At 52.1% G+C, this 15000-nt stretch overlaps 1 protein-coding gene across 1 annotated transcript in view; it reads left to right on the plus strand.

The window, feature by feature from the left end:
* Positions 1–7593: 7593 nt before the first annotated feature.
* Positions 7594–15000, plus strand: part of LOC309569110 (uncharacterized protein) — a gene marked incomplete at both ends in the record, with an annotated part of 58945 nt that continues 51538 nt past the window's right edge. Inside the window, 2 exons of the mRNA XM_082274874.1 lie at positions 7594–7647; positions 10932–11006. Coding sequence (XP_082131000.1) covers positions 7594–7647; positions 10932–11006 — 129 coding nt within the window. The remainder of the gene's footprint in view (positions 7648–10931; positions 11007–15000) is intronic.

Raw genomic sequence — 15000 nt, forward strand, 5'->3', positions numbered from 1 at the left:
AGAAGAGCGGGGAGAAGTGGAGATCACTGATTGGATGATAGGAGAGCGGGGAGATCACTGATTGGATGATAGAAGAGCGGGGAGAAGGAGATCACTGATTGGATGATAGAAGAGCGGGGAGAAGGAGATCACTGATTGTATGATAGATGAGCGGGGAGAAGGGGAGATCACTGATTGTATGATAGATGAGCGGGGAGAAGGGGAGATCACTGATTGGATGATAGAAGAGCGGGGAGATCACTGATTGGATGATAGAAGAGCGGGGAGAACACTGATTGGATGATAGATGAGCGGGGAGAAGGAGATCACTGATTGGATGATAGAAGAGCGGGGAGAAGGAGATCACTGATTGGATGATAGATGAGCGGGGAGATCACTGATTGGATGATAGAAGAGCGGGGAGAAGGAGATCACTGATTGGATGATAGGAGAGCGGTGAGAAGGAGATCACTGATTGGATGGTTGCGGGGTTCAGAGCCGGGCTGTGTCACCGTGTGCTGCATAAACTTACCTACTTTTCTAGTGTATGTGTGTATGTATGTATGTGTGTATGTGTGTATATATATATATATATATATATATATATATATATATATATATATATATAATTAGGGATGCACCGAAATTTCGGCCACCGAAATTATCGGCCGAAAATGGGCCTATCCCATTTCGGCCGATAATGGGTTAACATTGCCGAAAATAATGGATGCCGTGAGGAAGGAGGAGGGCGCAGGGCAGGTTTTAAAAGTCCCGCCTCTCCATGACGTCCTACTACTAGATGTGTGCGTGAATGGACATACCAGGCGGAGGGGGGGGGGGGGCGGGGCGAACGGCCGCTATAGATGTAACTATGTGATCCATCCCTGTCAGCTCAGCGCGATTATGTGTGAATGAGAAGTGACCTGACACCGGGCGGGGGGAGCGGACGCTAATAGCTGTAACTATGTGAGCTTCACTTCACTGTCAGCCATGTATCTCCGCTGACAGTGAAGTGAAACTCACATAGTTATAGTTATTAGCGGCCGCTCCCCCCGCCTGGTGTCAGGTCACTTCTCATTCACACACAGTCCCGCTGAGCTGACAGGGATGGATCACATAGTTCTATCCAGGGCCGTTGTCATAGCACACACTGCAGCTGCCAGTGTACAGGTGCATCCTTCACGAGCCGGGCTTGGAATGAAATCACCCTCAGCCAATGAACGGCGGCGCTGTGAGTTGTCAGCCGTGAGCTCAGCCGGTGCAGCTCCAATCACAGCCTGGGGAGGGAGGGGAGCTGCAGAGAGGAAGTCGAGCCGAGCAGGGGGAGGGGGTTCCCGGTGTTCTGAGCTCAAGTCACAGTCCACTGCTGCATCAGGAAGGTGGGATATTCTTTTTTTTTTTTTTTGAATGCAAAGCATGTGTTGCCCCCACTCCTCCATTGCACACCTACTGTATGCAGATCAGTCCTCCATACCAGACAAGTTTAAATAGCAATGCTTGTGATATATTCCTGGGACCTCCGACCACCTAGTCCTCCCAGTTCAGGAGTCGCCGTGCCCGTGATTGATGTGGATCTGAATGCTGGGGATCAGCCATCCAACACCAAACTAATCATTGCTGCCTCTCCCCCTAAGAAAAAGTTTTCTCTGCCCAGGGGCTCATCTGACCACAGGGGTCCGAAAATCCTTCACATCAATTCCATTCTGTATTAATAACAAATACATATTTAGAGGAGATGTTTCTCTACCCATAACATTTGCTGGGATCGTTCTATGGCTGTGCTCCAGATGTATAGATCTTCTATTATCATCCTTTTCATGCAGATTTCACACCCCTGTGTAATTCTCTGTATACAGTATAGTCAATGGTGCAGATTGTGCTGTATATACATGCAGCATGAGGGGGTTAATGTATTGTCACTGCTGGTCACTCATCTATTAGTGACCGACCAGTGGCAGTTAATTAACCCCTTTGTGCTGCATTAGTGCAACCAGTATCAGTGTTAATTAACACTGGTTGCACTTATACTGGTTGCACTAATGCAGCACAAAGGGGTTAATTAACTGCCACTGGTCGGTCACTAATAGATGAGTGACCAGCAGTGACAATACATTAACCCCCTCATGCTGCATAATACAAATATCATTGGTAATTAAATTACAGGTGTGCGTCGCTGCCTGTTTTTGGTGTATGCCCCTGTTCTATCCATTTTAAATTTTTTTGGGGGAAAAAGTCATTTTCGGTTTCGGTTTCGGTTTTCGGCCAAGGGCATCCTGCATTTTCGGTTTCGGCCCAAAATTTTCATTTCGGTGCATCCCTAATATATATATATATATTTATTTATTGTATGTATGCAAACACAAAAAAATCCTGCGCTAATAGTGAATAAATGAGTGATCAATTTGATAAATTTGTGAAAGCAGCTGAAAACACTTGGATCAATAGTAAATCGACAGTATAAAGCAAAAGGTAGTGCAGCGCTATCAGATATGGTATAACCCATATATACTTAAAAAGTGAGGTGTTAAATAACAACAGTGAATAAAGTCCATAAATTGATGACTAAAAAGTCCCAGAGAGGTGATAATAGACCCGAAGACTTCAATCCAAAAGTAGAGGCAGAGGAGTACACCCGTGGAATAGAAATAGCCCCGGACGACGTCGCGTATGACGAAACCGGTCGGGGCGGTACTGGACGCACAACTGTCACGCCCCCCCCTAGACGCCGGCTTCACACACGGGACGCCGCGGTCTTTGTATTGGCTTTTTGGAGGATTCTGATGTTGCCTATTTACAAGACACACCTATGTAAGTGCAAATCACACGGGATTACACTATGTGCTGCTTATGACACCACGTTTGGAGTTCCCATGTGATGTAGAGGAATATATCGGAGTACCTGGTCTTTGAAGGAGGCGATCCATTTGGATTTATTGTTTGGCGTATGTGGCCGTTCCATTAAGTTGGAGGCCTCAGCTTCTGGTAAGCGGCTATTTCTATTCCACGGGTGTACTCCTCTGCCTCTACTTATGGATTCAAGTCTCCGGGTCTATTATCAGCTCTCTGGTACTTTTCATCAATTTATAGACTTTATTCACTGTTTGTTATTTATTTAACACCTCACTTTTAAAGCGGCGTTCCACCCTGGGAAAGGGTTTTTTTTTTTTTTTTAATACCCCCCCGGGACAGTCAGGGCTAGTACATTCCACAATGGATAGCCTCTGATCTGTCCCGGGTTGCACTTACCTTTTTAGAAGAAATACTTACCTTGAAAATGTCTTGTCCAGCGCTGCCATCTCAGGTGTGGGCAGCTTGAAGCCGGCGCGATCCTCTTCTGTCTTCGGTCACACGATGCACTGCACCGGGGTTATAAAATTTTGTCGGACCCATGTAAATTCCGGACCTCGTCACTTCCGGCTGGTGCGAACTAGAGCTGCACGATTCTGGCCAAAATGAGAATCAACGATTTTTTAGCCTGGAATAAAGATCACAATTCTCTGTGTAACAAAAAAAATTGGGATAACTTTACTGTTACTTTTTTTTTTTTTTTTTTTTTTTTTTTTTATTCATTAAAATCTATTAATTTTGTTTGAAAGACTGCTGCGCAAATACAGTGTGACATAAAATATTACAACAATCGCCATTTTATTCTGTAGGGTCTCTGCTAAAAAAATATATAAAATGTTTGGGGGTTCTAAGTACTTTTCTAGCAAAAAAAAAACTGATTTTAACTTGCAAGCAGTCAGAAAAAGGTCTAGTCTTTTAACCACTTAAGCCCCGGAAGATTTTACCCCCTTCCTGACCAGGGGGTATTTTGCGATTCGGCACTGCGTGACTTTAACGGACAATTGCGCGGTCGTGCGACGCTGTACCTAAACGAATTTGACGTCCTTTTTTTTTTCCCCCACAAACAGAGCTTTCTTTTGGTGGTATTTGATCACCTGTGCGATTTTTTTTTTTTTTGATCACGCGCTATAAACAAAAAAAGAGCGTCAATTTTGCAAAAATAACAATATTGTTCACATTTTTTTTTATATGAAATTCCCCCAAAATAAAAAGTAAAAATCAAAATTTTTTTTTTAAAATTTTCGGCCAATTTGTTTTATGCTACATATGTTTGGTAAAAAAAAAATCGCAAAAAGCGTATTTTGATTGGTTTGCGCAAAAGTTATCGCGTTTACTAACAAAGGGAAAGATTTTTGTCATTTTTGTTGTTTTTTTTTTTTTAATGCGTAATGGCGGCGATCTGCGATTTTTTTTTTTTTTTTTTTTTTTTTTTTTTTTTTTTTTTTTTGCGGTACTGCGACATTGGGGCGGACAGATCAGACCCTTGACTGACATTTGTGACACTTTTGGGGTTACCAGTGACATTTCTACAGTAATCAGTGCTATATATATGCACTGTTACTGTAAAAATACACTGGTTGTGAAGGGGTTAACTTTATTTGGGAGGGAGGGGCTGTGTGTATCCCTAGGGGCGTGCTTTCTACTGTGATTGGCTTGAGCTGTAAGGACACTGATCAACGGATCTACATAGTAGATCCGTGTGATCAGTGTCTTTACAGCGAGGAGAATGACAGGTGGCTTGTTTACACAAGCTGCCTGACATTCTCCCTCTCCCCCGCCGATCGCCGAGTGACCGGCGGACATCGGGTCCGCTGGTCACACGCGCGGGGGGGGTCCATGACCACGCCTCCGGGGGCGCGCGCTCGCTCCCTAGACCCTCACAAGCTAGTGACGTAGCCCTACGTCACTTTGCCTGTGAGGGGCTGACTGCCAACGTAGATCGGCGTTAGGCAGTCGGCAAGTGGTTAAGCCCCTGTTCACACTAAGGCGACCTGTGAGGTGACCTGGTCGCCTCACAGGTCGCCGTAGGTCGCCTACCATAGGGAAGCTGTGGACCCGTTCTATTAGGAGCGACACAAGTCGCTCCGACTTAGAAAAAGGGTCCGGAGCTTCTTTGGGGCGACCGCCATAGACTTCAATGTTATGAAGTCCGTGGCGGCCGCTCCGAGGTCGCGGTGCGAAGTATCGTCGCGTGCATGTGAACGGGGGCTTAGAGGTTAAACTTCCTTTCTCCTTGGCAGAGGGAAGGAAAAGATACAATGTAATCATTTTGTTTATAGTTACTGGGAGACTTAATGCTGATATTTGCAGGAGGCTTTTTTTTTTATCCACGGCTCTTCTCTCTGCTTCCTCACAAAGAATCGAGCATATGTCAGGTTTAGATCGTCAGGGGGGGGTGAATCGAGATCGCGATTTTCATACGATTAATCGTGCAGCCTTAGTGCGAGCCCCGGTGCGCATGCGCACAAGGTCCGAGGAAATTCTAAGACTTAGCGAACAGCTGATTGAGAGGAGGAGGGGCTGAGGTGGGACGCACACACTGCCGTGGGAAAATTGCAATCACGGGCGAACCAAAGCTGCTGGAGACCCGAAAATTGTATTGCAGGTAGCCAAGACGCTCACCTACAGCTGATAGAAAATTGGGTCTCTGGGATGAAAGGGCGTGGAGTAGTGACCCCCCAGGCCCTGTTCTCGGGGTCACTGCTCCGCGCCCTTTCATCCCCGAGACCTCAAATTTTTTTTATCAGCTGTAGGGGAGCGTCTTGGCTACCTGCAATACAATTTTCGGGTCTCCAGCAGCTTTGATTGCCCATGACAGCAATTTTCCCACGGCGGTGTGTGTGTGTCCCACCTCAGCCCCTCCTCCTCCTCTTTTCATGGGTCCGACAAAATTTTAGAACACCGGCCCCGCCGTCACTTCCGGTGCCGCAGCGTCGTCTCTGCACAGCTTCTGGGCATGCCCAGAAGCTGTTTTAGCAAGGTATGACGGCGCCTGCACCGGGACTGACGTCGGGGCCTGTGCAGGCACATTGATTCCTGGGAGCGATGGCGTTCAGCTCCCAGGAATCATTGCAAAGCCAGGAAGTGACGAATCGCTGAGGGGAGGGAGAGGAAGTAAGGTAAGTATTTTTTCTTCTAAACAAAGTTAAGTATAAAAAAAAAATTGCTATTATCCATTTCTTTTTCAGGTGAGCCGGAGCAAGAAGATGGAGGTAGGTATAATTTTAGGGTGGAACTCTTAAGTATATGTGTTATACCATATCTGATAGCGCTGCACTACCTTTTGCTGTGTGTGTGTGTAATATATATGCTCGGGCATTGGGGGAGGAGGAGGCCAGCGCCCTCCCATGTCGCACATCAGACTACGGGGAAAAACACGGAGACCAGGCAGAGAGAAGGATCGGCTGCCTGGCACTCTGAGCTGCGTGTCCGGGGGCGTCAGGTGTTTCAGTGAGGGGGCTGGTGGCAGCCCAGGTGCCAGGATGCGGTTTCTGTTCTCCACGGCGACCTGGTGCCTGGGGTTTGTCGAGCCCTGTGTTATACTTGCCTGCTCTGTGCGGTTGGTTTTGCACAGGGCTGCCTAGATCCTTCTTCACTACTCCTAGCCCCCTCCCTCCTGTCTAGTGCCCCCCCCCACAGCCAGCAGCTTGCTATGGGGGGGAACCTGAGCTGAGCTGCAGCTTTGTGTGTCCATTCAGATACAGAGCTGCTGTTCAGCCCCAGCCCCCTCGCTCTCCTGATTGGCTAACTGACTTTGACAGTTGTAGGAGAAAATGGCGTTGCGGCTGTGTCTCAGCCAATCAGGAGGGAGAGTCACGGCCGGCCCAGGGACTCATGGACATTGCTGGATAGATATAGGGCTCAGGTAGGGAAGAGTCATGGCCATCCGAGGGACTCATGGACATTGCTGGATAGAGATGGGGCTCAGGTAGGGAAGAGTCACTGCCGGCTGAGGGACTCATGGACATTGCTGGATAGAGATGGAGCTCATGTAGGGAAGAGTCACTGCCGGCTGAGGGACTCGTGGACATTGCTGGATAGAGATGGGGCTCAGGGTAGGGTCACGGCCGGCCGAGGGACTCATGGACATTGCTGGATAGAGATGGGGCTCATGTAGGGAAGAGTCACTGCCGGCTGAGGGACTCATGGACATTGCTGGATAGAGATGGGGCTCATGTAGGGAAGAGTCACTGCCGGCTGAGGGACTCATGGACATTGCTGGATAGAGATGGGGCTCAGGTAGGGAAGGGTCACTGCCGGCTGAGGGACTCGTGGACATTGCTGGATAGAGATGGGGCTCAGGTAGGGTCACGGCCGGCCGAGGGACTCGTGGATAGAGATGGGGCTCAGGTAGGGAAGAGTCACGCCTGGCTGAGGGACTCATGGACATTGCTGGATAGAGATGGGGCTCAGGTAGGGTCACGGCCGGCCGAGGGACTCATGGACATTGCTGGATAGAGATGGGGCTCAGGTAGGGAAGAGTCATGTTGGGCAGAAGGGAGTAATCCCTAGACCAGGGATCCCCCAGCTGTTGCAGAACTACACCTCCCATGAGGCATTGTAAAACTCTGACATGCACAGACATGAATAGGCATGATGGGGAATTGTAGTTCCTGAACAACTGGAGGGCCGTAGTTTGAAGACCCCTGCTATAGACTATCAGTCATGTGTTTTTTATTTTTATTTTTTTTATTTTATTTTTTTTACCTATGACCTACTGTGCAGCTGATGTCATTTTTTCCTTGTCCTTAGCATCTCAAAGCCGTCATGGAGCGTGAATCGAAGGTCAAGAAAAGAACAAAAATGAGGCGGATATGCCCTGTAAGTATCTCATGGTCACAGGCTTTGTAGCAGTGCTCATTATACCAAATAAATATTAAGTGTTACCCTAAAAAAAAATGGATCTTGGTTCCCTTAAAGCAGGTTATACAGCACAGTGCTTGTGCTGTGTGATTTGTCCCCTTGTATCATATGAAATACTTGGCTGATCCTGCCTGGCTATACCCTCCCCTCCTGTAAAATTACCACGGTTTATCATGGCTGCTGAGCCCTGAGACCGTGGTCAGTTTACGTGCCTCCGTCATCTGCAGCTCTCCTGTGTCCTCCTTCCTCCTCCCCTCCCTGCCTGTCAGCTGCGTCCACTCCACTGTACTCCCCCCCCCCCCCCCCCCCCCCCCCTCCTGGTGCTCTCATATCTATACTATGATCATGCCATTTCCTCAGTTAATAACTGTGTCCCTGTGCTATATAGAAAAAAAAAATGCAGATTATCTCTTATATCAGAGCGTCCCCTGGCGCTCACGTGACTCCTTGGCTCTCTTTTATTCCCCGGCTGATGTCAGTGGGAGTGCTCAGCCCCACCCGCTATAGCAGTTAGCCGGGCTGAGGAGTCCCTGGCGCTCATGTGACTCCTTGAATCCCTCTCCTTCCCCCGGCTGACTTCAGCGGGAGTGCTCAGCCCTGCCCCACCCACTATAGCAGTTAGCCAGGCAGAGGAGTCCTGGCGCTCACGTGACTCCTCAAATCCCTCTCTTTCCCCGGCTGACGTCAGTGGGAGTGCTCAGCCCCGCCTACTATAGCAGTTACTATAGCAGTTAGCCAGTCAGAGGAGAGAGCAGAGGAGTCCTGGCGCTCACGTGACTCAATTCTCTCTCCTCTCTTCTTCCCCGGCTGATGTCAGTGGGAGTGCTCAGCCCCACCCGCTATAGCAGTTAGCCAGGCAGAGGAGTCCTGGGGCTCACGTGACTCCTCAAATCCCTCTCCTTCCCCGGCTGACGTCAGCGGGAGTGCTCAGCCCCGCCTACTATAGCAGTTAGCCAGTCAGAGGAGAGAGCAGAGGAGTCCTGGCGCTCACGTGACTCCTCAAATCTCTCTCCTCTCTTCTTCCCCGGCTGATGTCAGTGGGAGTGCTCAGCCCCACCCGCTATAGCAGTTAGCCAGGCAGAGGAGTCCTGGTGCTCACGTGACTCCTCAAATCCCTCTCCTTCCCCGGCTGACGTCAGCGGGAGTGCTCAGCCCCGCCTACTATAGCAGTTAGCCAGTCAGAGGAGAGAGCAGAGGAGTCCTGGCGCTCACGTGACTCCTCAATTCTCTCTCCTCTCTTCTTCCACGGCTGATGTCAGTGGGAGTGCTCAGCCCCACCCGCTATAGCAGTTAGCCAGGCAGAGGAGTCCTGGCGCTCACGTGACTCCTCAAATCCCTCTCCTTCCCCGGCTGACGTCAGCGGGAGTGCTCAGCCCCGCCTACTATAGCAGTTAGCCAGTCAGAGGAGAGAGCAGAGGAGTCCTGGCGCTCACGTGACTCCTCAAATCTCTCTCCTCTCTTCTTCCCCGGCTGATGTCAGTGGGAGTGCTCAGCCCCACCCGCTATAGCAGTTAGCCAGGCAGAGGAGTCCTGGCGCTCACGTGACTCCTCAAATCCCTCTCCTCTCTCCTTCCCCGGCTGATGTCAGTGGGAGTGCTCAGCCCTGCCCGCTATAGCTGTCAGCTGGGCAGAGGAGAGAGCCAAGGAGTCACATGAGCGCCTGGAGACGCTCTAAGGCAATGATGGTGAACCTTGGCACCCCAGATGTTTTGGAACTACATTTCCCATGATGCTCAACTACACTGCAGAGTGCATAAGCATCATGGGAAATGTAGTTCCAAAACATCTGGGGTGCCAAGGTTCACCATCACTGCTCTAAGATATAATCTGCTTTTTTTTCTTTAGCACAGGAATAAGTATTGGGGGGGTGGCATGATCATAGTATAGTGGGTTAAAGCGGTTGTATACCCCACTACCTACCTACAGGTAAGCCTATAATAAGTATAACCGATGCTGTCATTGGTCTTCAACTCCGGTCCTCGGGGCCCACTAACAGGCCAGGTTTGCAAGATAACTAAATTACATCCCAGGTGATATCATTTGCTGCTCAGTGATTGCAGTACTCTAGTCTGCATCTCCCCAAGCTAATACTTAAAGTCTGGCCTGTTAGTGTGCCCTGAGGACCGGAGTTGAGGACCACTGATTTAATGGAATGTCAAACATTTAGCAGCGCTGATAATGGTCCATCACACATAAAATGGAATAATCAAAGGCAATCAGACAATGGGAGTTCTAATCAATGTCCATGAGAAGTGAGAAAGTAACCAAAGGGAAGGTGGATGTGACTAATCACAATGATGATTTTATTTTAACTTGATTATATTTTTTATGCCTTCGATTATTTCATTTTATTTTGATTTATAGCAGCAGCTCTGCTCTGGAATTTTTTTATTTATCCTTATTGATCCACTGCGCAGGGTGGAGACTTTTTACATATCTCTCTATCTATTATATATCTCTACCTCACCTAATAAATAACTATATTATATTATATATATAGCTATAGCTATAGCGCTTCCTGCCTTCTAGGGTCTCCCCATAGCCACCCCTTATGTTACTAAGACTACTCTTGTGTACACAAAAGCTGCCACAGGCATGGATAACTTTGTCTGCAAACTGCTTCCCTCTGAGGCAGGAGTGGCTTGGATAATCTCATGCTGCAGCTATGAGACTCGGGTAGTTTTAGAGGTACGGGGTGTTTTGTCAGCCAATAATCTCATGAACTATAAGAGTACATTATACCTCTGTATACAGCATATTTCTGCAACCATAAAAACCCAATCGCATACAATTACTCCTTGTCGGTGTTGGGATTTGATGCACACTGTGATCACGTTGTACATGTTGGACTTCTCTTTATCACTTAATTCACTTGGGACTATTATTTCAGTTGGACAATCATTTTATTCATTATTTGATTGGACGCATATAAATAAATAAATACAGCATATGAGTTGAATTATATGTTCAAGTATATATTATTTTTAGCGCTGCACATTTTTATATATTTTATGGTTTTGTCACTTTTTTGTCTGGTGATCAGTGCAAGCAGCTTGTGTTTATAGGTAGCGCAGTATTTCCAACCCTATGTGCTTATAAAAACCCAACAGAGGTTCTGAAAAGGGACTTTTTTTTTCTTCAAGGATGTGTTTCCTTTTGAAAGTAAAGTGTGGTTTGTGAATGTCCGTTTTTTTTTTTTTTTTTTTTTTTTTTGTTCATGTTGTACTTTTTATTTTTTACAGCTGTGCAATGTACTTTGCCTCAATGCACACGAGCAGGCATTGCATTATTGCGGCGCGCTTCACAAATACATGAAGGTGAGTTATTGGGTCCTCAAAGTGGAGTTTTATCTCCTATTTTTTGATTTTATTTTTCACACCCTCCTTTTTCAGAATTGGCAATATGATTTTCTTTTTAACCTCCCTGGCTGTCTGATTAGGTCAGGATTTCTGTGCTAAAAGTGGTACATTGTTTTGCATGGAAATCTGTTTTTATATTTTAAAACTCTCCTTTCCCCCCTGTCGTCCTCCTCCTCCTTTCCCCCCTGTCCTCCTCCTCCTCCTCCTCCTTTCCTCCTCCTCCTCCTCCTCCTCCTCCTCCTCCTCCTCCTCCTTTCCCCCCTGTCCTCCTCCTCCTCCTCCTCCTTTCCCCCCTGTCCTCCTCCTCCTCCTCCTCCTTTCCCCCCTGTCCTCCTCCTCCTCCTCCTCCTCCTCCTTTCCCCCCTGTCCTCCTCTCCTCCTCCTCCTCCTCCTCCTCCTTCCCTCCCTGTCCTCCTCCTCCTCCTCCTCCTTTCCCCCCTGTCCCCTCCTCCCCTTTCCCCCCTGTCCTCCTCCTCCCTCCTCCTCCTCCTTCCCTCCCCTGTCCTCCTCCTTTCCCCCCTGTCCTCCTCCTCCTCCTCCTCCTCCTCCTCCTTTCCCCCCTGTCCTCCTCCTCCTCCTCCTCCTCCTCCTCCTTTCCCTCCCTGTCCCCTCCTCCCTCCTCCTCCTTTCCCCCTTCCTCCTCCTCCTCCTCCTCCTCCTCCTTCCCCCCCTTCCTCCTCCTCCTCCTCCTCCTCCTCCTTTCCCCCCTGTCCTCCTCCTCCTCCTCCTCCTCTCCTCCTCCTCCCCCTGTCCTCCTCTCCTCCTCCTCCTCCTCCTCCTCCTCCTCCTCCTTTCCCCCCTGTCCTCCTCCTCCTCCTTTCCCCCCTGTCCTCCTCCTCCTCCTTTCCCCCTGTCCTCCTCCTCCTCCTCCTCCTCCTCCTTTCCCCCCTGTCCTCCTCCTCCTCCTCCTCCTCCTTTCCCCCCTGTCCTCCTCCTCCTCCTCCTCCTCCTCCTCCTTTCCCCCCTGTCCTCCTCCTCCTCCTTTCCCCCCTGTCCTCCTCCTCCTCCTTCCTTTTCCCCCCTGTCGTCTCCTCCTCCTCCTCCTCCTCCTCCTCCTCCTCCTCCTCCTCCTCCTTCCTCCTCCTCCTTTCCCCCCCTGTCCTCCTCCTCCTCCTCCTCCTCCTCCTCCTTTCCCCCCTGTCCTCCTCCTCCTCCTCCTCCTCCTCCTCCTTTCCCCCCTGTCCTCCTCCCTCCTCCTCCTCCTCCTTTCTTTCCCCCCTGTCCTCCTCCTCCTCCTCCTCCTCTCTCCCCCCTGTCTCGTCTTGCCTCCTCCTCCTCCTCCTCCTCCTCCTCCTCCTCCTGTCCTCCTCCTCCTCCTTTCCCCCCTGTCCTCCTCCTCCTCCTCCTCCTCCTCCTCCTCCTTTCCCCCCTGTCCTCCCTCCCTCCTCCTCCTCCTCCTCCTCCTTCCTTTCCCCCCTGTCCTCCTCCTCCTCCTCCTCCTCCTCCTTTCCCCCCTGTCCTCCTCCTCCTCCTCCTCCTCCTCCTCCTCCTCCTTTCCCCCTGTCCTCCTCCTCCTCCTCCTTTCCCCCCTGTCCTCCTCCTCCTCCTCCTCCTCCTCCTCCTTCTTTCCCCCCTGTCGTCGGTCCTCCTCCTCCTCCTCCTCTCCCTCCTCCTCCTCCTCCTCCTGTCCTCCTCCTCCTTTCCCCCCTGTCCTCCTCCTCCTCCTCCTCCTCCTCCTTTCCCCCCCTGTCCTCCTCCTCCTCCTCCTCCTCCTTCTTTCCCCCCCTGTCCTCCTCCTCCTCCTCCTCCTCCTCCTCCTCTCCCCCCTGTCGTCGTCGTCCTCCTCCTCCTCCTCCTCCTCCTGTCCTCCTCCTCCTCCTCCTCCTTTCCCCCCTGTCCTCCTCCTCCTCCTCCTCCTCCTCCTCCTCCTCCTCCTCCTCCTCCTTTCCCCCCTGTCCTCCTCCTCCTCCTCCTCCTCCTCCTCCTTCCCCCCCTGTCCTCCTCCTCCTCCTCCTCCTCCTCCTTTCCCCCCTGTCCTCCTCCCTCCTCCTCCTCCTCCTCCTCCTTTCCCCCCTGTCCTCCTCCTCCTCCTCCTCCTCCTCCTCCTTTCCCCCCTGTCCTCCTCCTCCTCCTCCTCCTCCTCCTCCTCCTCCTTTCCCCCCTGTCCTCCTCCTCCTCCTCCTCCTCCTCCTCCTCCTTTCCCCCCTGTCCTCCTCCTCCTCCTCCTCCTCCTCCTTCCTCCCCCTGTCCTCCTCCTCCTCCTCCTCCTCCTCCTCCTCCTTTCCCCCCTGTCCTCCTCCTCCTCTCCTCCTCCTCCCTCCTCCTCCTCCTCCTTTCCCCCCTGTCCTCCTCCTCCTCCTCCTCCTCCTCCTCCTCCTCCTTTCCCCCTGTCCTCCTCCTCCTCCTCCTCCTCCTCCTCCTCCTCCTCCTCCTCCTCCTCCTCCTCCTCCTCCTTCTTTCCCCCCTGTCGTCGTCGTCCCTCCTCCTCCTCCTCCTCCTCCTCCTCCTCCTGTCCTCCTCCTCCTCCTCCTGTCCTCCTCCTGTCCTCCTCCTCCTCCTGTCCTCCTCCTCCTCCTCCTTTCCCCCCTGTCCTCCTCCTCCTCCTCCTCCTCCTCCTTTCCCCCCTGTCCTCCTCCTCCTCCTCCTCCTCCTCCTTTCCCCCCTGTCCTCCTCCTCCTCCTCCTCCTCCTCCTCCTCCTCCTTTCCCCCCTGTCCTCCTCCTCCTCCTCCTCCTCCTCCTCCTTTCCCCCCTGTCCTCCTCCTCCTCCTCCTCCTCCTCCTCCTCCTCCTTTCCCCCCTGTCCTCCTCCTCCTCCTCCTCCTCCTCCTTTCCCCCCTGTCCTCCTCCTCCTCCTCCTTTCCCCCCTGTCCTCCTCCTCCTCCTCCTCCTCCTCCTTTCCCCCCTGTCCTCCTCCTCCTCCTCCTCCTCCTCCTCCTCCTCCTCCTCCTCCTTTCCCCCCTGTCCTCCCTCCTGTCCTCCTCCTCCTCCTCCTCCTCCTCCTCCTCCTCCTGTCCTCCTCCTCCTCCTCCTCCTCCTCCTCCTCCTCCTGTCCTCCTCCTCCTCCTCCTCCTCCTCCTCCTGTCCTCCTCCTCCTCCTCCTCCTCCTCCTGTCCTCCTCCTTTCCCCCCTGTCCTCCTCCTCCTCCTCCTCCTCCTCCTTTCCCCCTGTCCTCCTCCTCCTCCTCCTCCTCCTCCTCCTCCTTTCCCCCCTGTCCTCCTCCTCCTCCTCCTCCTCCTTTCCCCCCTGTCCTCCTCCTCCTCCTCCTCCTCCTCCTCCTCCTTTCCCCCCTGTCCTCCTCCTCCTCCTTTCCCCCCTGTCCTCCTCCTCCTCCTTCTTTCCCCCTGTCGTCGTCCTCCTCCTCCTCCTCCTCCTCCTCCTCCTCCTCCTGTCCTCCTCCTCCTTTCCCCCCTGTCCTCCTCCTCCTCCTCCTCCTCCTCCTCCTTTCCCCCTGTCCTCCTCCTCCTCCTCCTCCTCCTTTCCCCCCTGTCCTCCTCCTCCTCCTCCTCCTCCTTCTTTCCCCCCTGTCCTCCTCCTCCTCCTCCTCCTCCTCCTCCTCTCCCCCCTGTCGTCCGTCCTCCTCCTCCTGTCCTCCTCCTCCTCCTTTCCCCCTGTCCTCCTCCTCCTCCTCCTCCTCCTCCTCCTCCTCCTCCTCCTTTCCCCCCTGTCCTCCTCCTCCTCCTCCTCCTCCTCCTCCTCCTCCTTTCCCCCCTGTCCTCCTCCTCCTCCTCCTCCTCCTCCTTCCCCCCTGTCCTCCTCCTCCTCCTCCTCCTCCTCCTCCTTTCCCCCCTGTCCTCCTCCTCCTCCTCCTTTCCCCCTGTCCTCCTCCTCCTCCTCCTCCTCCTCCTTCTTTCCCCCCTGTCGTCGTCCTCCTCCTCCTCCTCCTCCTCCTCCTCCTCCTCCTCCTGTCCTCCTCCTCCTTTCCCCCCTGTCCTCCTCCTCCTCCTCCTCCTCCTCCTCCTCCTCCTCCTCCTCCTTTCCCCCCTGTCCTCCTCCTCCTCCTCCTCCTCCTCCT

Source organism: Pelophylax lessonae, assembly GCF_965119305.1.
Source record: "Pelophylax lessonae genome assembly, chromosome: 13".
NCBI lineage: Eukaryota > Metazoa > Chordata > Amphibia > Anura > Ranidae > Pelophylax > Pelophylax lessonae.